The sequence below is a fragment of the Balaenoptera borealis genome (genome assembly GCF_965194805.1).
Source record: "Balaenoptera borealis genome assembly, chromosome: 2".
Taxonomy (NCBI): Eukaryota; Metazoa; Chordata; class Mammalia; order Artiodactyla; family Balaenopteridae; genus Balaenoptera; species Balaenoptera borealis.
In genome coordinates, this window is record NC_138867.1 from 165,864,000 (window position 1) to 165,885,035 (window position 21,036).

The 21,036-nt window shown below is 55.6% G+C and overlaps 1 protein-coding gene across 1 annotated transcript in view; it reads right to left on the reverse strand.

Annotated features, from left to right (window-relative positions):
* Positions 1 to 1,086: 1,086 nt before the first annotated feature.
* Positions 1,087 to 21,036, reverse strand: part of COL23A1 (collagen type XXIII alpha 1 chain) — a 370,527-nt gene continuing 350,577 nt past the window's right edge. The window contains exons 9-28 of the mRNA XM_082379589.1: positions 20,465 to 20,581; positions 19,561 to 19,596; positions 19,119 to 19,145; positions 17,339 to 17,392; positions 16,744 to 16,806; positions 16,299 to 16,343; positions 14,789 to 14,866; positions 12,683 to 12,736; positions 12,010 to 12,054; positions 11,049 to 11,138; positions 9,680 to 9,742; positions 9,323 to 9,379; positions 9,032 to 9,058; positions 8,049 to 8,111; positions 7,911 to 7,964; positions 7,693 to 7,719; positions 4,978 to 5,031; positions 4,599 to 4,685; positions 2,591 to 2,629; positions 1,087 to 2,153 (exon numbers count right to left, since the gene is read on the reverse strand). Of these exons, the coding sequence (XP_082235715.1) occupies positions 2,151 to 2,153; positions 2,591 to 2,629; positions 4,599 to 4,685; positions 4,978 to 5,031; positions 7,693 to 7,719; positions 7,911 to 7,964; positions 8,049 to 8,111; positions 9,032 to 9,058; positions 9,323 to 9,379; positions 9,680 to 9,742; positions 11,049 to 11,138; positions 12,010 to 12,054; positions 12,683 to 12,736; positions 14,789 to 14,866; positions 16,299 to 16,343; positions 16,744 to 16,806; positions 17,339 to 17,392; positions 19,119 to 19,145; positions 19,561 to 19,596; positions 20,465 to 20,581 (1,083 nt within the window). The 3' untranslated portion in view covers positions 1,087 to 2,150. The remainder of the gene's footprint in view (positions 2,154 to 2,590; positions 2,630 to 4,598; positions 4,686 to 4,977; positions 5,032 to 7,692; positions 7,720 to 7,910; positions 7,965 to 8,048; positions 8,112 to 9,031; positions 9,059 to 9,322; positions 9,380 to 9,679; positions 9,743 to 11,048; positions 11,139 to 12,009; positions 12,055 to 12,682; positions 12,737 to 14,788; positions 14,867 to 16,298; positions 16,344 to 16,743; positions 16,807 to 17,338; positions 17,393 to 19,118; positions 19,146 to 19,560; positions 19,597 to 20,464; positions 20,582 to 21,036) is intronic.

Consider the following 21,036-nt stretch of genomic DNA (forward strand, 5'->3'; position numbering starts at 1 on the left):
TGCTGTCCCATTGTACAGATGACGTGGCAGGTTGAATTTTCTAAGACGTCTGTCCATCTCCTATTCCATTTTCTCCTTAAAATATGATGTCGACAGTTTTCCCTTGAATTAGGGTGAACCTCTGATTCTGGCAGGAAGTAACACCATATGACGTCTGAGGCTTGGCTATAAAAGGTGACACAGCTTCCACCTGGTCCACCTGGGACATTCACCCTGTGAATCCAGTAACTTCCCTGTGAGGAAGCCCAGACCACACAGAGAGCTGTTCTGGCCATCTGAGGTCCCAGAGGACAGCCAACATCAACCGCCAGGTGTGGGAAAGCTTGAGTGACAACCGCCCAGCTGAGCCCATTACCCCCAGAACTGTAAGACAGAAACAGAAAGGATCATTCTTTTGTTTGCTTGGCCATGCCGCGTGGCTTACGGGATCTTAATTCCCCGACCAGGGATTGAACCTGGGCCCTGGCAGTGAAAGTGCCGAGTCCTAATGACTGGACCGCCAGGGAATCCCCAAGGATCATTGTATTTTTGTTTGTTTTTTTGTTTAAAAATTTTTTTAATTTATTTTTTTATACAGCAGGTTCTTATTAGTTATCCATTTTATACATATTAGTGTATATATGTCAATCCCAATCTCCCAATTCATCACCCCCCACCGCCCCCCGCCACTTTCCCCCCTTGGTGTCCATACGTTTGTTCTCTACAGCTGTGTCTCTATTTCTGCCCTGCACACTGGTTCATCTGTACCATTTTTCTAGGTTCCAAGGATCATTTTTTTAAGGCAACAAATTTTAGGGTGATTTGTTATGCAGCAGTCACGGGTCATGAGATCAGAGGGAACACAGGGGCTCATTGACATGGGTGACTGGACAGAAGGCTCAGCTGGTATGTAGCAGGGCTAGGCCTTGAGTCTGTGTCTTCCTAACTCCAAACCCCATCTTTGCTGTGAGCCTGAACTACTTCCTCTGGTTTCTGGGGTGGCTCTGGCCCAGGGAGAGTTCCCTTATCCCTCCCCACCCAGCAATAGCCAGGCCGAAACCTCACCTAGGGATGGTGCTAGGGGCAGTCTTCAAGGACAGGCATACCCAAGACACACATTTGTTGTTTATTTCACGCAACAATTTCCATCTACACAGAGAGGGGAGGCAAGTGGTTGGGTTGGAGCTGGTGGCCGGGAACCCTTGTCAGAGGTGGGGAAGCCTCTTCTCAGAGCATCATTGGCTCAGGGCATAGGTGCCCTACTTAGGCAGGCCTGGAAGCAGCCCTGAGGCTCTCTTCATTTGCATAGCTCACCCGGAGGACTCATTTTTGGCAGGCTGACCAGAGTTCCCCTGGGTGGGAGCCTTGGGGTCGGTGAGACCCAAAGTCTGAGCTTGAGGTCCATCTCCTCAGGCTGGCAAAGTCCCATCAGGTCCCTGCTGTGGGTGGTGGAGAGACAGGAACAACAGACATTCTAGCCTGGGACCTCCACATTTGGGGATCATAGGGCTCCCTGCTGCTGGGTCCATGTGGTAGTTATCACAGCGCTTGGCTTCCACTCCTGGCCAGAGGACACTTGTTCTCACGGAAGGCAGGCTGGTTCCTGAGGCCTACGGAACTTGGCGGGAGCTCAACCCCTTAGGGTGCTTCCCACAGCTCCCCGTGTCCAGCTACAAGTGGTGGGTGGGAGTCCTGTCAGCTGGCTGTGGCTGAGTGCAGAGGCCAGAGAGGCCAGGAGCAGCTGCATTTGCCATTCATGCCCTGAGCCTTTTTGGATGGCCTGGACCCTGGGCTCCAGAGCTTCAGAGGGCAGGCTCTTGCAGGGCAGTGGGACAGCCAGAGTCTCTGCTAATCAGGTGACTGAAGGCCCAAGCTGGCATCTTTGCAGCCTCTCCTGAGCCAGGCACTTTCACCTTCATCTCCTTCCCGGGAAAGCCAAGTCCTGAGGGTGCCCCTCAAGTACACATTGCCCCCAATGGGCCTGTCCACTTTCCTGGCAGCTTCACATGCTGATCATTCTGGGGCTGGGCTGGGCACACTCTCAGATGTCAAAAGGCCACAGGTATGGTGGTGCATCCCGTGAAAAAAGATCAATATATTACTGTTTTGTTTTTACAAAAATTAAAAATGTCCACATGGATCTGTACAGGTTGTGAGATGCGTGCTTGGGATCACTGGAAAAGGAGGGAAAGACTGAAGGTGAGGAGGGGACCGGGAAGCCCCAGAGGCCCTGTCCCTGGTCTGGGCATCCCCGTCCTGCTCATTTCCTCAGGAACAGCTGCGCCCCCAATCTTCTCATCCCAATCTCCTGGATTCCACCCCCTCTCAGCGGGGCGGTATGGACAAAGTCCCAGAGGGTGCTGATGGCTTTGCACTGGGAGGGCCAGGCGTTGAGTGAGCCCTGTATGACCAAGAGGGTGGTCTGTGCACAACCACCTAGGATCACAGCCCCGGGCCTGGGGCCACGTGATGGGAGGGTCAAATCTAGGGTCATCTCGGGGAGACCTGGCTGCTCAGTCACTGTGTGGGGAGCAGCAGGCACCCAGCCCTGAGGCCCCCTGGGCCCCCCACTCCTCCCAGCCTGCCCTGGAGACTCTTCCCTGCAAGGTACCTTATGCCAGCAGCCAGGCACGGGCAGCCCATCAGGGCCCTGGAAAGGAAGAAGGTTTCAGTGACAAGGATGGGGGGCTGGTCAGCTCTCTGTGCCCTACACACTCCTGCCCCTGGTGTAGGGAGCTGCAGCCCAGGGAGCTGCCACCTGAGGCCACCGGACCCCACTGAGGCAGGGCCCGAATGCCTGCCCTGTCCACCTGGGTAGTCAGGCCATGGGACATGACAGCCCCTCTCTGTGCTTATTCCAAGTGTGCCCCCACGGGCTTAGCTGGGACATGTGTGCCGTGGGCAGAACCAGGACACCATGGAGTACAGGGCATCATGCCAGACATCCACAGGCCAGGAGTAGGGCCTGGCCCTGGTTCTTGTGAGGGGCTGCATGGCTTTCTGTCGGGCAGCTGTGACAGTGGCTCTGACAGCTCACACTGGGGGCCTGAGAGCTCTCAGGCACGTGTCCAAGAGTAGTTGAAGGACAGTCTAGGAAACGGGATTCCCTTTTGGCCTGTCCTGGTCCCTGTGTCTGGATCTGAGTGGCAGACAAGGGAGGTTGAGGTCAGGGTGGACACTGGGCCGGGGTGGGGTGGTGTGTGTGTGGGGTTGGGGTGGGGATCGTCTGGAGGCACCAGACACAAGCAGGGGGGCGGGTTTCCTCAGGTGGTCCAGAGGTGGGGAGCTGGAGACGGACAAACGCTGACCCGTCAGTCAGCCTAGCGTCCCTGGTGGACGCCGTAGTGGACAACACTTCACTCCGTTCCAAAGCACACAGGCAGATCTCAGACACGTGGGAGCACACCCCCGGCACTGCCACGCATTCACCAGGGGCGGAGGCTGGGACTCAAAGGGAAGTGGGGAGGAGGGGGGAGAATGGAAAGGCGGGCAGAATGGAGGAAGGCAGGGCGGAGCAGCGGGCACAGGCAGCTCAGAATGTCCAGCACAGCACGGCACACGGCACACAGCACACGGCACACGGCACACGGCACACGGCACACGGCACACGGCACACAGCAGGCCAGGCCGCGTACCGCAGGGCAGGGTCTGCTGCCCCTCGCCAGGCCCCTGGAGCCTGGCGCCCCTCGCCTGCCTCCGCATTTAAGATTCTCCTGTTTCAAAGACAAAGGCTTGATGACTTGAAGGGAAGTCTTGGCCCAGGGCCCAGGGCTGGCCCTGGCCCTTTCAGTGTGTGCTTGCCTCCTGCTCTGCTCTTTCTGTTTTTTCCCATTGCCTCCTCAAAGCCATCTGGACCTAGGGATTAGCACCCCCATTGCATGGATGAGGAGACTGAGGAACAGAGGGCCAAATGACCCACTTGAGGTCAGAGGACTGGGCTTCAGGGGTCCCTGCTCCTGAACCCCCTTTGGAAGGGGTACACAACGTGGCTCCACGTCCCCCGCGGGGAAGGCCAGATGTGAGTATCCGGTGAGTTTTAGTATGAAAACTCAGCTGTTTTGTTTTTCCTGTCTTTTCTGAGCTCCATTGGAAGAGTTTGACAGGTAAACCCTCCCTGCCTTCTAGAAAAAGAGAACCAAACTTTGGTTATTTCAGGTACTGAGTCTGGTGGGCCGTGAGAGGCTGTTGTAAAGAAGCAGGAAAGGAGAAAGGCTGTGAAGGGAAGGGGCTTTGGGGCATGTGGAGGGGATGCAGGGGATGAGTGTGGGGCTACTCAGACCAGCAAAGTCCTCCTCTGGGATGGGATAGACCCCCAGAGAGGTGAGGGTGGTCCCATCCCCCTTTAGGTCCAAGGAAGCTCTGTCCCTGACCAGGCCTCCCTCTCTATAGACAGGGTGGGTCCTCAGCCTCGCCCGTGGAGGGGTCAGGACCAGAGCAAGAGGAGCCTCCATGACAGCAGAGACAGCAGGGGTGGCCCCGCAGTGTGGGCCCCCCAGGGCGGGACCCATGGGGCCCCTGGGACTTGCAGCTGAGCTCTGAGTACAGGGAAGACATGGCCCCACCCTGGCAGGAGTCAGCAAAGACCTTGGTTGGGGCTCCCACGTCTTGCCAACACGTACCACTGGACACGGCTGGTCCAGGCCTGGGGGTCCCGGCTCGCCCTTCTGGCCTTTCATTCCTTTCCGACCGGGGACACCGCGCTCCCCCTGTGCAAGAAGGGAGATGGGGTGTGGCGGTGGCTGCCAGGCCCAGGGCGCCCCCAATGCCTCTCAGAGAGATGAGCCTGGGGCCCGCAGCCACCCTTGCCCTCCTGCCCGCACCCCAGCCTCTCGGCCCTTCCTCCTCCCGCCCACTCCGCCTTCTCTCTGCTTGCTTCCTGTCTCCCGCGTCCTTTCTTTTCTGCCTGCTCCCTCCTTCTCTTCACTTGCCTCCCCCCTTCTTTCCTCCTGCCCCCACCTTCTCTCCAGCTGCCCCTCACTTTCTCTCCACCTCACTCACCTTCTCTCCACGCTCGCTCCGGTCACCTTTCTCTCCTCGAGGTCCAGGGAAACCCTGACAAAAGGATTAAAGGTTAAACCTGACGATGAAATTTGAGGTCTGTTCGGCTTATCTGTTTATCTCTGCTCCTCTCCGACCCACCTCTGCCCCTTCCCTCCACGCATATTCGTGGTACAAGCTGGACCAGCCCCAGCTCCTAGGTGACACAGATGCTGGGTACCAGGATGACTTAGAGAAAAGCATGCATTCAGGACACCAGCACTGCTTCCTCCAAAGTAGAACACTGTTGCTGTTTCTGGATGGAAGCCCTCAGGCGGAACTGCTAGCAAGGGGCTTTCTCTTATGTCAAGTCAGATGCAGCATGCATTGGCCCAGGCTTGGCTGGGGACAGAGACACAGGAAACCCATGGAAGTTTATATCACCATCTTCAGCAGACCAAGTAATGGTGCCCTCTGTTCTCTGCTTTTGGCTCAAACTCTTATACGCCCACCCACACATCCATCCATTTGTCCATCTGTTCATCTACCCAACCAACATTTCTAAGCATCCACTAGGAACTGGGCTTTGGGCTGAATGCTGAGGGCAGAAAACCAGATTTGATATGTTCCCTCTTATATCTATTATGTTGTTTTTAGAAATATGATACATTGATATCCTCAAAATCTTGCTGGCTAGGGAGGGGCTGCCTCTTCCAGGGGTAGCCAACTCTTACATACAGCAAAGCGCTAGGCTGGGAGCATGCCTTTCAGATGCAAACCAACCAGTCCCCCAACTACCCACTCTATCTAACTCACACACCAAGTCAATATTTCCCCTGGCCCAAATCATGCCAGGACCAGGTAGCAGGCAACAAGAGACCACCCCTATAGCCCAAAGCCTGCCAGGATTATTTAAACTAGCCAGTCCTAAACTGTTTGCCTTGCCCTGCCTTGCTTTTCCCATAGAAACACCAATAAAAGCCCTGGCCTAGGCTTTTTCCTCACTCCTTACTGCCTGCCAACCAAAACTGCTGCGTCTCCATGTGGCCACATGTGGGACATGCCATTTCCTTGGGAAATGTAAGTTATAAGTTCTTCTGTCAAAGGCATTTGGCCTCTCTGTGTCATCACTAAGTCACCTCCATAAATTAAAACCCTGCAGGTACAAAGGTACACAGTCTAACATGGCAGGCAGTGGGGTGCGGAAGATGATGATCAATGGTCAGTGACAGCGGTCTGAACCAGGTACCATGGGGTCCCAGGGAGAGGGGCTCTTCTGTCCAGGTGTGAGGTCAGGTAAGGTTTCCGAGCAGACTCCCTATTTCAGCGGGGCCTGGTGGAGTGGGTGCCAGGAGTTTGCCAGGTAGAGCAGGTAGGTGTGGCTTTGAGATGCCACTCTGAGCTCCAGGCCTCCCAGAGAGCAGCTGTGGCCACAGTGAGCAGCTGGTGGCATGGAGTCCCTTTTGCTCCACCCCCACTACCTCCCTGGGTCCACAGCTTGAGCTGGATTCATCAGTGTCTTCTTCTCCTGACCCTCCTCATCGATGTAACGTGACCCTCCCAGTCAGAAACTCAGTCTAGAGTTCTTCCTCTTCCTTGTCTGCAGGTGCTTTCCATGGTGACATTTTCTCCTTAAAGTCTAGGGTGGAGGCCAGAGCCCTTGCAGCCCTGCCTGCATCTGGTCACCATTTCCCTTGCAATAGCTACCTGATTTTCCTGGGACCCACCCTCCCTTCTCACAATTCACCAACTCCACCACCAGCTCCAGGATGGAGCATGTGAGCAGGCTGGGCAGTTAGGGCACTGCATTCTTATGGCAAGTGACATTTCAGCATGAACCCAGCTGGGGCCAAGGAGAGTTGATAAGACTTTTTCTCAAAGAGTAGAGAGTGAGGCAAATGCCTTTCTCCAGGATTTGGACCTAGGGGGATGCAGGTCTGGAGCTCTTGGCTCCATCTCATCACCATGTGGGACCTGGAATGATGACTACACAGAGGAAGCAGAGACAAGACAGAGTGAGAGGTTGGGTCGTGTTGACACACTTGAGCCCTGGATCTATGTGTCGTACGTCTGGATTTTTCAGTTATGAGTCAGTTTAAACCAGTTTAAATTGTGCTTTCTGTCTCTTGATCCAATCAACACTGGGCGAATACTTCTCCTTCTCTCCTTCCCACGGTACTGCCCTAGCCGAGCCTCGTCATCTTCCACCAGGATATGGCAGCAGGCTCCTCACTGCTCTTCCCACCTCCCTACTCCAGTGGATCATCCATCCATTCTCTATCCTCCATCCATCCTCCACGATCCTCCGTCCATCATCTATTCACCTATCATTCATACATCCATGATCCATGATCCATCATTCATTTACATCCATCATCCATCATTTATTTACATCCATCATCCATCATTTATTTATATCCATCACTCATTTACCCACCATCCATCCTTCATCCACCCATCCACCCTCCATACTCTATCATCCACCATCCACCCAACCACCCCTCCATCCATCCATCCATCCATCCATCCATCCATCCTTCCATCAATAAAGCACCTACTCTGGGCTGTGTGTTGGACTTAGCAACGGGGACATGGGCGGAATGAGTCGGTTGTAGTCCCAGCCATGGGGAAGGGGGATACATCCAAGCCAACCAGATCAAGTTACTGTATGGGCAGCATGAGGGCAAAACTTCCACACGGGAGGGACCCGGTCACAGTGAACGGTGAGATACTTACATCTAGTCCTGGCTCCCCGGGTCTGCCCTGAGAAGAGACAAAGAGGAGATGTGAGGGGGCTGAGAAGGAGGTGCTGGGAACACAGCTGCTGGGAAGTTCAGCCCTGTGAATTGTCCACAGAACCTGAACTCTGGCCCCAGGGACCAGTGAAGTGCAGGGGTTGAGCCCCCAGGACTGAGTGACACCATAGTTGCGGGGCATTAAAGGAAGGTTGTTACCTTCTCTCCTTTGGTTCCTGGCAGCCCAATAAGGCCTGGCGGGCCAGCTGGCCCCTGGGTGGAAAAGGAATGGGTCAAGAGGCATGACAGTTACAGAAATTAGCACCTCTAAGGACAAACAAGGCTCATGACACTCACAGGCAGGCCACTGGGTCCTCTCTCACCCGACATGCCCTTCTCTCCCTTTGCTCCATCCAAGCCCTGGAAGCAAAGGGGAGACATCAGTTAAGGGGGCCAGACAGATGGCAGGACAGGAAAGCTTGGGGCCTGAGCAGGAACCAAGGTGTACAGGGCAGAGGGACAGACTCCAAGCTCTGACAGGCCTGGCCCTGGCTCCCTTCTTGTGCAAATAATCAGAATGTGGGTGTGCACACTTTACCTTTTCTCACATGTGGGCTTTTTCAGTAGTCATGGAAGGTGGTTATGGTCACACCCATTTCACAGATGAGGAAACAGAGGGACAGAGAGGGGCAGGGACAGGCCCAGTTGTACAGCCAGGAAGTGGCAGGGCTGAGTGGCAACTGCGTTTCTGAGTCCCAGTCTTGGACCCCATCCCTGACAGCAGCTGCTTCTTCTAAACATGATCCGGGGAGGGCTCGGGACAAAACAGAACCAGAAGCAGCACATCTGGTCAGGCCACATGCTCGGCCCTACTCATCTCTGGGATTCCATGACTCTGAGGTCCCATTCGGCCTCTGAGCTCGGGAAGCAGAGATGTGCTCTCTCCCAGAGTAAACTAGGGAGATGCAGGGAGGCCAGCTGGCCTCTCTGGGGCAGGGCACACGGTCAGGCCACACTCACGGTTTTAATTTAAGAGCAGAGGACACGACTTTATGTAATATACACCAAACCCAAGACCTCATATCCAGGTGTGAGCAGTTGAGAGACAGATGTGCACTAGGGGAGGGGGCAAGGAATGGAGAGGCCAAGTGTTGGGTGGGGGGCATCAGCGGGGTTATTCTACAGGGGATTGGGAATGGCCAGGCCCTGGGAAGATGCAGGGCTGGTCCAGGGCCGAGCATGGGGCCCTCGCTTTGCCTACTAGCAAGACTTTTTGGAACTGTCCAGGCTGTGAGCCTGCAGCAAGTGGGAGGGGCTCCTACCCGTGCTTTAGGACTCACCTTGGGACCCTGGATTCCCTGAAGGCCCTGGAGGAGGAGGAGAAAGCAGGTCAGAAAGGCCATCAGGCTGGGTCTAGACCTCCAGGTCAGGCCCTGTTGCAGTGGCCACATAGGCTTGCAGGCCACTCACTGGCCCCTGTGGCCCTGACCTCTGTGGCCTCCCAAGCCCAGACCTGGGCTCTGCCCTCCTTGTCTGATGTGCCCCCTCCCCCCTGGGGTATCCTCTCCTCCCCTGGGCCTGAGCCCACCACCCTCTTCGTATCCCAGCTGCTTCAAGCCAAACATTCTTACCATGGGGCCTGGGGGACCAGGGGGCCCTGGGGGCCCTGGTTCCACTATGATCTGGGCCTAGGAAGGGTCAGAGGTGGATTAATCACCCATCGCCCCGTCATCCCTCACTCACCCACACTTGAGTTCATCGGACATTGGAGGAGCACTCCCTGGGTGTGGGCGCCGAGCTCCCTGCTGCCCCCAGGAGGGCACTGCCTGGTGGGAGGCCCAGTGCTGGCCTTTGGGTTCAAAGACAGGCCTCAGGCTCCCCCTCCCCCTCCCTCCCTGCCCTGGGCTTGGTCAGGCCAGGTGGCCCTTGTGTCCCAAGGCTCAGGGCCCCAGCCAGCCCTCAGCAGAGATCCTCAGCAGCCCCCTTACCAGGCTCTCCTGTAGGTTGTCAGATGCCGGCTCTCCCTTCTCCCCCTTGGGGCCGTCGGCACCCTGCAGGATAGGATGGCCTTGAGCCCTTTCTGTCCGTCACCAAAATCACCATCCATGGGGCTCAGCACCTCCCCTTCCTTCCCCCATAAGGCTTCCGGGCAGCAGCAATAAGTTGGCCTTTGCAGCTTAAAATAGTTTTCCTTAAATCAGTGGGTTTGTTTCCTGTGGGGCGGGGGCAGCCAGGGGCTCTGGAAGCAAAGACCCGGAGTTCAAATCCTGGCACCAGCTCTCTAGCTGAGTAAGCCTCATGGATGGACAATGGATATGAAGTGGTGGCAGCTCTTTGCATCCAGCCACGCATGACAAGAGCAGTGATAAAAATGACGGTGACAGTGGGTATTTATCACGTTAGCCAATCATTCTCAGCCCTGTCCGTGTGTTCCCTCGTAGGAGTGGGAGATTATCACCCCCACTTAATTTAATTAAATTAATTAATTTATTTTTAACATCTTTATTGGAGTATAATTGCCTTACAATGATGTGTTAGTTTCTGCTTTATAACAAAGTGAATCAGCTATACATATACATATATCCCTATATCTCCTCCCTCTTGCGTCTCCCTCCCACCCTCCCTATCCCACTCCTCTAGGTGGTCACAAAGCACTGAGCTGATCTCCCTGTTCTATGCAGCTGCTTCCCACTAGCTATCTATTTTACATTTGGTAGTGTATATATGTCCATGCCACTCTCTCACTTCGTCCCACCTTACCCTTCCCCTCCCCATGTCCTCAAGTCCATTCTCTACATCTGCATCTTTATTTCTGTCCTGCCCCTACGTTCTTCATAACCTTTTTTTTTTTTTTTAGATTCCATATATATGTGTTAGTATACAGTGTTAGTTTTTCTCTGACTTACTTCACTCTGTATGACAGACTCTAGGTCCATCCACCTCACTACAAATAACTTAATTTCGTTTCTTTTTATTCACCCCCATTTTAGAGCTGAGGAAACTGAGGCCCAGGGAGGTTAGGTCACTTGTGCAGGGTTCCAGAGTCAGTAAGAGATGGAGCAGGATGCAAACTTGGGCTGTCAGAGCTCCCAGTCTAACCACTGGACACTAGGCGGGGCCTCCTTATTTCACCTGAAGGAGGCCTTGGGGGGTAAGTGGTAGGTCCTTCTACAGACGAGGAAGTGGGGGCTCAGAGTCAGGGCAGCCCAGAGCTTCCTTTCAAAGGCCCGGTGGGCCAGGGCTGGGCTGAGACTAGGACCGTAGGGCCCCAGCCCCTGGCAGCCACCGTGGGGGGCACGCATTCACCTTGGGACCCCTACATGGGGCAAGTAGGGTGAGGCCCACCCAGCCACGTACCGGGAGGCCTGACAGGCCCATCTCTCCTGCTTCCCCTTTGGGTCCTATCAGCCCGGCTTCTCCTGGGTCTCCTTTCTGTCCTTTGGGACCCTGAAAACCACAGAACAAGGTACAGTAGGCACTTTCCCTCCCCCCCCATGCTGGCAGGTCCCCAGAGCTTAGTCCAGGCCAAGCCAGACCCCCGCCTCCTCCTTGTGGGTCCTCCCCTCCAAACCAGGTGATGAATGAGCAGAGGGGCCTGGTCGGAGACAGTAAAGGGGCAGCCCCTGGCCTGCCACACTGCAAGCAGGGGTGCAGGGTGGGGCAGGGGGCAGAGGGGGTGGAGCAAGTGGGACTGGGACTGGGCAGCTACCAAGGGGCGCATATGGGGTTTGGGGACAACCTTGTGCTCACATCTCAGGAGCCAATGGTGGGAGCCCCACATACAACCAACCATCCCTCAGTCACCCTTCCAGCCACTGCGTTCCCTCACTCAACCAATTTTGTAACATCCACTGTGTGCCACACATGAGGGACCCAGTGCTAAAGCACACCCACGAATGTTAAGTGGTTCTCATGGACACTGTTGTGTCTATGTAGGATCACACACGCACACGTATACTTGGAATAATATTAATAACGACAGTGATACTTTTAGCTAACACTTGAAGACTCTTTGCTATTACATGCGGACACTGCTCTCAAGTGTGTTCCATACACAGTTATTTAACCCTCATGGCAGCCCTGTTATACCATCTTCACCTGTGGGTGAGGACCTAAGGCTGCCAGAAAGTGAGTAGCTTGCCTGAGGTCTACGGGCAGAACCAGGATTTGCACACAGGCTCCAGAGCCCACTCTGTTCTGTTGCCTCTCTCCAACTCTGCACACACACACACACACACACACACACACACACACACACACACACACACAGTCCGACGCCAGGCACCAGCATCACCAAGGAAATGAAAGGCCCAGAGACCTTCTCTCCGTCGATTCCTGGAGCACCAGGCAATCCGAGTTCACCCTGGAAGGGAATAGACAGCAAGGGGGGTTATGGTGTTCCACAGCCCCTGGCAGGAATTTGCAGCCAGGCGGCTTCCCCTGACCAGCACACCAGCCCTGGGTTGGGTCCCTGCAGTTGGAGCTTCAAGAAGATGCCCACTGGGTGTCCAGCACAGTGCCAGGCACTGACCACCCTCTCCTCCATTTCCTCAGCCCCTATGGGCAGGTGCAGCCCGTGGCTATAGTAAGTTGGTAGGTTACAGACTTGGAAGCTGAGGCTCCAGGCCACACAGCCCAGGGATGATGGCAGAGACCAGACCCTGCCTGATTTCAAAGTCTTGGGCTCCTTCTCCTGAGCCAAGTGGGCAGGTGTAAATGATGCACACAGGCCATAGGAACGGCTATGTGATCTGCAGGACTTTGTGATGTCATGAGGGGTCCATTTATGGCTTACATGTGTGAATGATCCCAGGGAGAACCCAGGGCCAGGAAGAAGGCACCCATCTTGGTTAGGAAGGAGCAGGGCCACTTTCTCTGAGCCCCAGAAGCCAGGCCAGGGTGCTGGGAGAGAAGCAGAGGCAGAGGGGAGAGGGGAGGTGGGCCCTGGAGACAGGGGCCTGGGGGGACCACATAGCTACATCTGCACTGACCTTGGTTCCGGGGATCCCTGCTGGCCCGGGGGGCCCCTGTGGCCCAGGAGGACCCTGTGTGTGAAAGTCAAGGGGTCAGTGTTTAGGTAGGGCCTCCCCATCACTCCCCACCCACCCCTACATCTGGAGGCAGCAGTGACCCTTATAGCCCCCTTCCCACCTAGTCAGGTCAGGCCTTGTGTCTTGGGGGAGGCCAGGCAGACGGCACCAGGTACCGGGTAGGACGTCACAGTGTCTACTTGCCACAAAGGTCCCAGAACCCCTCTGCCCTCAGTATAGGTTTTGTCACAACACACTCCTGCTCAAGATCCTGCGATGGCTCCCCATTGCCTCTAGAAGCAAGTGTAAAACCCTTGCTGGCATTCAAGGCCAGCCAAAGATCACATTCCCACCAGTGGCCTAGCGCGGTGCTCTCTGCCTCTCCTGTGAACTCTGGTGCCGTCCGCTGGTCCTGGGCGTCCCTCGGTTTCACTGGGAGGAGATGGTGTCTTCACTCCCAAATTCCTGTCCCCACCCAGGACTCCCACAGGCCCGCTGCCCACCATCACCCCCCACACTCATGCCCCTTCACAAAGGCTGCAGCTGCCCAGCCCCCAGCCCAGCAAGTTCCAGGTCTCTTCCCTCCACCTCCTCTTACCAACCTGCCCCCACTTTTTAACAACTGAGGTATAGTTAATGTACAATATTATATAAGTTACAGGTGTACAAAATAGTGATTCAAATTTTTAAAGGTTACACTCTAGTTATAGTTATCATAAAATATTGGTTATGTTCCCTGTGTTGTACAATATATCCTTGTAGCTTATTTTAAACATAATAGTTTGTATGTCTTAATCCCTTACCCCTATATTACCCCTCCCCACTGGTAACCACTAGTTTGTTCTGTATATGTGTGAGTCTTATTTTTTGTTATATTCACTAGTTTGTTGTATTTTTTAGATTCCACATATAAGTGATATCATGTAGTATTTGTCTTTCTCTGTCTGACTTATTTCACTTAGCATAATACCCTCCAAGTCCATCCATGTTGCTGCAAATGGCAAAATTTCATTTTTTTTAATACCTGAGTAGAATTCCATGGTATGTGTGTATATACATATATACACACATCTTCTTTATCCATTCACCTGTTGATGGACACTAAGGTTGCTTCCAATATCTTGCAACCTGCCCCTTCTTGTTGGCTCCTCCATTGAGATGCCCCCGGTCTTACAACCTTCCTCCATTCCACCCACCCTTCTCCAGGTTCAGGCCCAGCACATGCCTCCCCGGCGGCCTCCCTGCCTCTAGCTATCCCCACCTTCCACGCCGTTCCCTTCACCCCTCTATGTCTGCCCACTGCCCATCGAATCCAGTCATTGTCCCTGTCTGGCATCCAAAATCCACTTCCCGCCTCTCTGAGCTCATAGGGCTTCTCCATGCGGCTCTTGGACAACCATGCACATGCACACCCTTGGGCCACGTCACACCACACCACGCCATGCAGGCCTGGGGTGGGCACCGTTACCATCAGCTTGTGCTTCCCTGAGGCCTGTAGGAGATAACTGAAATTGAAGCTCAGGTGGGATTAGGTGTTGACACCCAGTCTTGTCTCTGAGGACCACCTCTCCCCATCCCAGCTCCCCTCCCTGGTACCTGTGAGCAGCTGACACCCAACCCCTCACTCCATTGGTGATGGGTCCCAAGTTTGCCCAGCACTGGGGCAGGGCTCAGAGGCCACACATCTCCTGAGCCTCCCGGTGCAGGCCTTGCCACACTCTTCTCCCCCAGAGGTCATTAAAAGACCCAGCCCCCTCCAGCCTGTGTTCCCTAGGAAGGCCCCAGGAGGCCCTGCCTCCTGCTTCTGAAGGGCGAGCTTCCCTTTTTGCCTTGGCCTCTGAGGAGCTCAGGGCCACATGGGCCCCTTTTACAGCAGCTCTCTCAGCATCGTGTGGGTCTCCACACAGTGCTGACTTCCATATCAGGCACCTGGTGAATGTGGAGGCTTTGTGTTAAGCTGCCACTGGTCCCTTGTGTAAAGAGGTGCAGGACTTATACACAAAGTAAATGGATATTCCCTCAGGAAACGAACAGCAAGGGTGTATCAGGGTCTACCAGGAACACTACCATAAGGGCATCCAAGATCCTGCCATCGTAGTCAATTACCACCGTGTCTCCTTGCTCACCCTTGAGGCCTGGGGGACCCTGAGGCAGAAAGAAGAGGAAGAATTTCAGGGAAAAGCATGGTGGTCATTTCTGTCTCACCCAGAGAACCTAGTAACCAGGGCTGCACACAGGCTCGTGAGCTGTGGGTCAGCTCTCAGCTGTACCCTGGGCGGCCCCAGAATGGTGTCTTCTTGCATTCTCTCAGGCGCTGGCACCCTGACTGAGCACTCCAGGGGCCAGGCAGGGGGTGACACAAGGGAAGGGGGATGCCTGGGGCCAACTGAGGAACATACCTCCGCCTAGCCTGGGGGTGGCTGTGATTTGCCTTCACGTGGGAACCGAAGCCCACTGAGGCCCATCCCTGCGTTCTTGAGAGAAAATGGAGAGTCTGATTTTGATGTGAAGTGCTTCAGATTTTTAAATGTTGGCAAACAAACAAAAACACCCACACCCTCCAAAACACTGCGCAGGCCAACTAAAGACGTGCCGGCTGGATGCTGCCCTTGTACCTCAGTTTCTTAACCTCAGGTGGAGACTGCACACACCAGGCACTGACACTCCCATTCGCTCCTGGTTCTGAGCACACACCCCCCTACACACATGCCCACATGTATGTGTCTGCACATGCATGTGTCCACACAGGCACGCGTCCTCACAGGCATGTGCACTGCTGCTGGAACCTCACCTTTCCTTCTGAACCTCATCTCCCCACTGCACTCTTCTCTGCTAGGAGAGCAGCGGGGGCTGTGAGCACTTTGGTCAGGCCTGAGGCCATCTGCGCAGGATGGAGAGACCCAGGCCAGGGCATCATTTGCCAGCTGCCTCCACGGTCATGGCCTTCACGGAACTGTAAGGTGTACACTGAATTCCCACACTCAATGCTTAATCCAATTCCCTGGCCACCTGCACGACCAGGCTGCGGGCTTAGACCTGTGTTTTGGAGGAGGAAGGCAGCCCCTGGGAGCATAAGGGGGATGTGATTGCTCGAAATCACAGGGCCAATAACAGCGGCTGGGATGTAGTTCTAAAAGTGTGTTGATAGGGGCTCATCACAAAAGATCTGGGACCAGCTGCGGCGGCTGTGCTCCAGAGACAGGGGTGAACGGTGATGTGGGGCTGGGGGAAAGGCAAGGCCCCACAGGGGGAGGGTAACGCCATAAGTCACAAATCGAGGTTTATGTTTGAATATGCCAAGAAAAGAGTCTGGGAGGGCAGACACTTTCCTGGGGAGGAGGAGAAGAGGGGAGAGGATGGGACTCTTATTTTCACATCCATAGTTGAACATTTTACCAAAAGCATGTATTATCAAACTAAAAGCAAAAAAAAAAAAAAAAAAATCACTAATGAATTATTATTATTAAAAAAAGACTCCCAGTTCCTGCCAGCTCTTCTGGGGTCTCTGGGGGACAGGGGCTTCGGAAGGAATCAGGCCCCTGGATCCCACTGGTGTGGCTGGGGGAAGACTGCTTACCCGCGGCCCTGTGGCTCCATCGGCGCCTGGCTGGCCGGGTTCCCCCTGTGAAGACGCGTGGCTGCAGCCAGGTGTGCAGGGCTGAAGGCAAAAGTTCCCCTGCCCCCTCCAGTGCCCTCTTCCCCAAAGGACACAGGGCCGAGTGGACGTGACTGGCATCCCAGGAACGGGGCTCCCTGAGGGAGGGCCTGAGAGACCTTCCTCTGACCCTCGTTGTGTAGAGATGGGCCACTGAGGCCCAGAAGCCCAAGGCTACACAGTGAGGCCTCATCACTCACCCAGACCCACTGCCACCCGCCCCCAGGTGGGCTTCTGATTGCCAATCAGACAAGACCCCTGGGCCTGGGACCTCCCGGACTCCCAACTTAAAAGGGCAAACTGGAGGTGAAACCATCTCCCCCCGTGACGGGCCTTTGGGAAGCAGAGCAGTGGACTGTGATGTCACCTGGGGCCCCGGGGCTCTGTCCACGCCGTTCTCTCCCTGAGGCCCCGCGCTCCCTGGCTTGCCCTGCGACAGAGGCGCGTGCTGTGAGAGAGCACTGGGGCCGCCTGGGGCCGTGGGCTTCCGGAGTACTTCCTGAGAACGTGCCTGAGCCCACCCGGGGGTTGGGGGCCGTGGGCTCAGTGCAGCCCAGAGGACTCAGGACCAAGGCCCCTTCTGGTTTGGCCTTGGCGCACGGTTGGAGCAGCTCAGGGGCTCAGCCAGTTTGGAGGCAGGCTGGCCAGGATTTGGTGGTTGTCTTAAGGGTTTGGGGAAGCAAGGAAGACACCCAGTTCCTGGCTTGGGGACTGGGCAGAGTGGGGCCACCTAGGATGGGAACCAGAAGACTTGAGGGTGTGAGGGGAGGCAAATGGCTTGGGTGATTTGCCAGGCCCGTTGGTGACTGGGACCCTGGCCTTACTGCTTGCCTCCCTCTGGCCTGTCCTGGTCATCAACCCATGTGCCATGATGTGAAAGGGCTGCGTAGGGCTTCACCACGCAGGTGGGAACTGGGGAGGTGGGAGGCAGGGGGACCGCTGAGGGAGGGACATGTACCTACCTTGGGCCCTGAGGGTCCTGGGAGCCCTGGCTGGCCTGGTGTCCCATCATCCCCCTGAGGAGAGAACAGTGGAGGCTGCAGCCCTCAACCTGTGCACACTGGCTGGGTCCTCTGGCAGTCAGTTGGCCATCCCCCCTCTGCACACCCCAGCACACCAGGCCACTCCTGGCAGCAGCGCTTGGTCATACTGGGTCGGGGCAGCGCCCCTCTCCCCTCCTCGTCCCTCTAGGGCAGGGGTGGGGTCAGACCCACCTCTGTCCCTTGTCCCCACTAGCCCAGAGCACACCTTAGCAGGTGTGTGCAGAAGGAATGGATGGGTGCGTGAAGGAGAGGGAATTCATTCCCTCCGTCAGCAAACATCTCTGAGCACCCTCTGCAGGCCAGGCAGATGGGGTCCCTGCTCAATGAGTCAGAGGAGACCGAGGGCAAGGAAATATCCAGATAAATTCATAGCCCCATGCCAGGAAGTAGACAAGAGAATATAAGAGAATGGTGGGATAGAGAGGGACTCAGGGAGAGCGTGTGTTTCAGTAGGTGGCTGGGGACGGTCCCCCGGAGGAGGGGGCAGCTTTGCTGAGCCCAGTAGGAGGAAGAGGAGGAGGAGGCCCGACCACGGGAAGCAATGGGGGAAGATGAATCTGGGTCAGTGGTTCCCAAACTTGAGCGCATGTCAGCACCACTCAGGGGGCTGCCTGACCAGAGCACGCCCACCCCCAGTGTCTCTGACTCGGGGCCTCTGGGATGGGCCCCGAACACACATGTCTAATGCGCCCCCAGTGACGCTGATACTGCTGATCCAGGGATCACACCTTGAGAACCAATTTGACGTGGGAACAAATCTGATACGTTTGAGTAATTGTATGTGTTTGATGTATTTCTCTAACAGTGAGTGAATGAGTGAATGAATGAATGAATGAGATCCTGGCTTCAGAGACAGAGGTCAGAGCCGCCACCCACAGTCAGGACTTAGGTTGGGTTCTGCCGTGCCCAGCCCCTGCCCTTCTCTCCAGCCACTTCCCACATCCCTGCCAAGAGGCCGTCCACAGCCACCCCCACCTTCTTTCCAGGAACACTGGGCTCACCTTGCGGGGGAGACAAGAGTGGGGATGCAAGAGAGAGGTCAGAGCCACCTGGACACCAGGCACCTGCTCCTCTGGTAGAAGTGGCCCTGATGATCCCCATCCAGTGCAGCCCAGAGACCCCGAGCCCCTCAGAGAGATGCATGTGGGTGCTGGGGCTGACGGTCTTGGACTCCACTCCGACCCTGACCTGGTCCCTCCCAAACTGAGTGACCCTGGGCAAGTCACTGCTCCTGAAAGAGGGTCTCTGACTCCTCCAGCCTCAGAGAGTGGTTGTGAGATTAGAGGGAATGCATTGAAGGCCCTTGACTCCCAGCAGGCACTCACTAAAGGGGCTCCTCTCCCACCTTTCCCTCCTGCTCAGTCCAGGGGCTCTGGTTCCTTCAGGGAGGACCATAGCCTGCCTTCCCACCCTGGCAGGTGCTGCTCAAGGAGGGAAGAAAAGAGAGCTGACAAGCTAATGGATTTTATTATTCGATCCTCACAACCTGCTGTGAAGGAAAGGCAGGAAAAGTTTATCATGACCCCATTTGACAGATGAGTAAACTGAGGCACAGAGAGATGAAGTCACTTGCCTAAGGTTACAGAACTTGGTCTTCTAACCCTGCCACTTTGGCTTCAATGGGGGCGGGGGAGGGGAAGGTGGTGGGGTGAGGGAGCCCCATACCCCCAGGCCTGAGACAGGAGTGAGAGGAACTTACCTTGGGCCCTGGGGGTCCACTCGGGCCCTGGAATGAGAGAAGAAGGGGTGTTAAACATGATCCCAGACAGGGCTCCCGGGCTGTCTTCCTTAGCATCCTTCTTTTATAAAGGGTGACACCAAGTCCCAGAGGGCAGGCAGGGCTGTCTCTGGAACCCGGCTGTGCCACCCGTTCGTATCTTGGACAGAAATCCGCTTTAGATCTTAAGCAGTGACAAGTGGACTGCAGGCTCCCTCCCAGGGGTCTGGGTCTGTGAGAATTTTGCTGGGGCTGGAGTCCTGGCCCATCTGCTCCCCACTGGTGGTGGGGGGCAAGAGCGCAGGTGTGCACACACGTACAGCCGCACACCCAACCCCGGTGTGGGTGTGTGTGGGAGAGGGGCTTCTGGGTTTGGAACCACGGTCCTGCCAGCCCAGGTCTCTGAAATGCCCTGGATACTGACCGTCTCGCCATCTTGTCCAGCTTCTCCTTTGGCACCCTGAGGAGGCATAAGAGGAGAGCAATGAGGGGAGGCAGGGGCTCACAGCTGACTGAGCCCACATCTCCCTCCAGACCCTGGGCTGGGGCTGCAAGTACATTTTGTCCTCACCAAACCTCTGAGAAGTGGGCATCACTGTCCCCACCCCACAGACAAGAAAGCTGAGGCTCAGGGAATTATATGCCCAACATGACAAGGAATCGGTGAGCCAACTGAGCAGTTGCCCTGACAGGGGACCCTGGCGGCAGTTTGGTGGAGGTGCCGGCTCTGCACTGGAGGGAAAGTGCAGGTTGGAGCCCCTGGGTGAAGGAAAGGGGCAGTACAATGAGGTTTGGCCTCCGGTATTGGGGTTAGGACTATGTGAGGACAACCGAGGCTTAGTTAGTACTGGGGAGAAAGAGAGAGAGAAGTAAAGAAAAAATAGAGAGAGAAAAAGAAAGAGAGAGAGAGACTGAGAGGGAGAGAGAGGGAGAAGAGGTTGGCAGATATCTGCAGAGACAGCAGCCTCACATGGGTCTCAGCGTGTGCATTGGGAGTGAGACTATAACCAAGGTTAGAGTCTCTGAATCTATCTGGGGTTCGAGTGTGGGGATAAGAGTTGGGTCAGAGTCTGTAGGGGTGAGAGTTAGGGTCTGGATAACAATCTGAATTGGGGGTGTGGATCTGGATTTGGGAGTGAATTCGGGGTCAAGGTCTAAATTGGGGTTAAGGACCTGGTTAGTGTCAGATTTAAGGTGTGACTGGAGTAAGAGTCTGGGTCGGCGTTTGGGATAGGGCTAGGGTTGGCATTGATTCGGGGATCAGGGTTTGGAATTTTGGTAAGTACAGAACCACGTCCTGGGTGGTCCAGCTCCATGCTCTCTCTTACCACTGGGCCTGGTGCTCCCCTGGGGCCATCTTTCCCAGTGTCGCCAGGAGGGCCCCGGGCCCCAGGGGGTCCTGGGGGCCCTGGAGGCCCAGCAGCTCCATCTTGCCCTTGATCTCCCTGAAAGAGATGGGGCCCAGCATGACTCTGAGGCGTAGGGGAAGGGGTTCTGGCCTCCAGAGAGAGGCCTCCTCAGATGGGCGGCCAGATGCCTTCGCCCTCCCAGCCCTCGGCAGGCTCAGAGGAAAGGGGTTTGTTATTGGGCTTCTTGCCACTTCTTGGTGGCCACACAAAGGGACAGGTCCCTACACCTCTGCATAAGAGGCCAGTAGGATCTTGTACACCCCATGGCATGCTCCATGTCTCCAGCTCTCAGTGCCTGCAGCCCAGCTACGGTGTTTAGGTGAGAGATGAGACACACTAGGTGTGGGACAAAGCACAAGTGCCCAGCCAGCCCCCTTCCTTCTGGAATGGGGACTGCAAGCCTCCTGAAAGACCTTCCTGGTTGGTCAGCTCCTGCTTTATTAAGTGATAGAGGCACACTCTTGGGCATTTGTCCCAGATAAATAGAAACA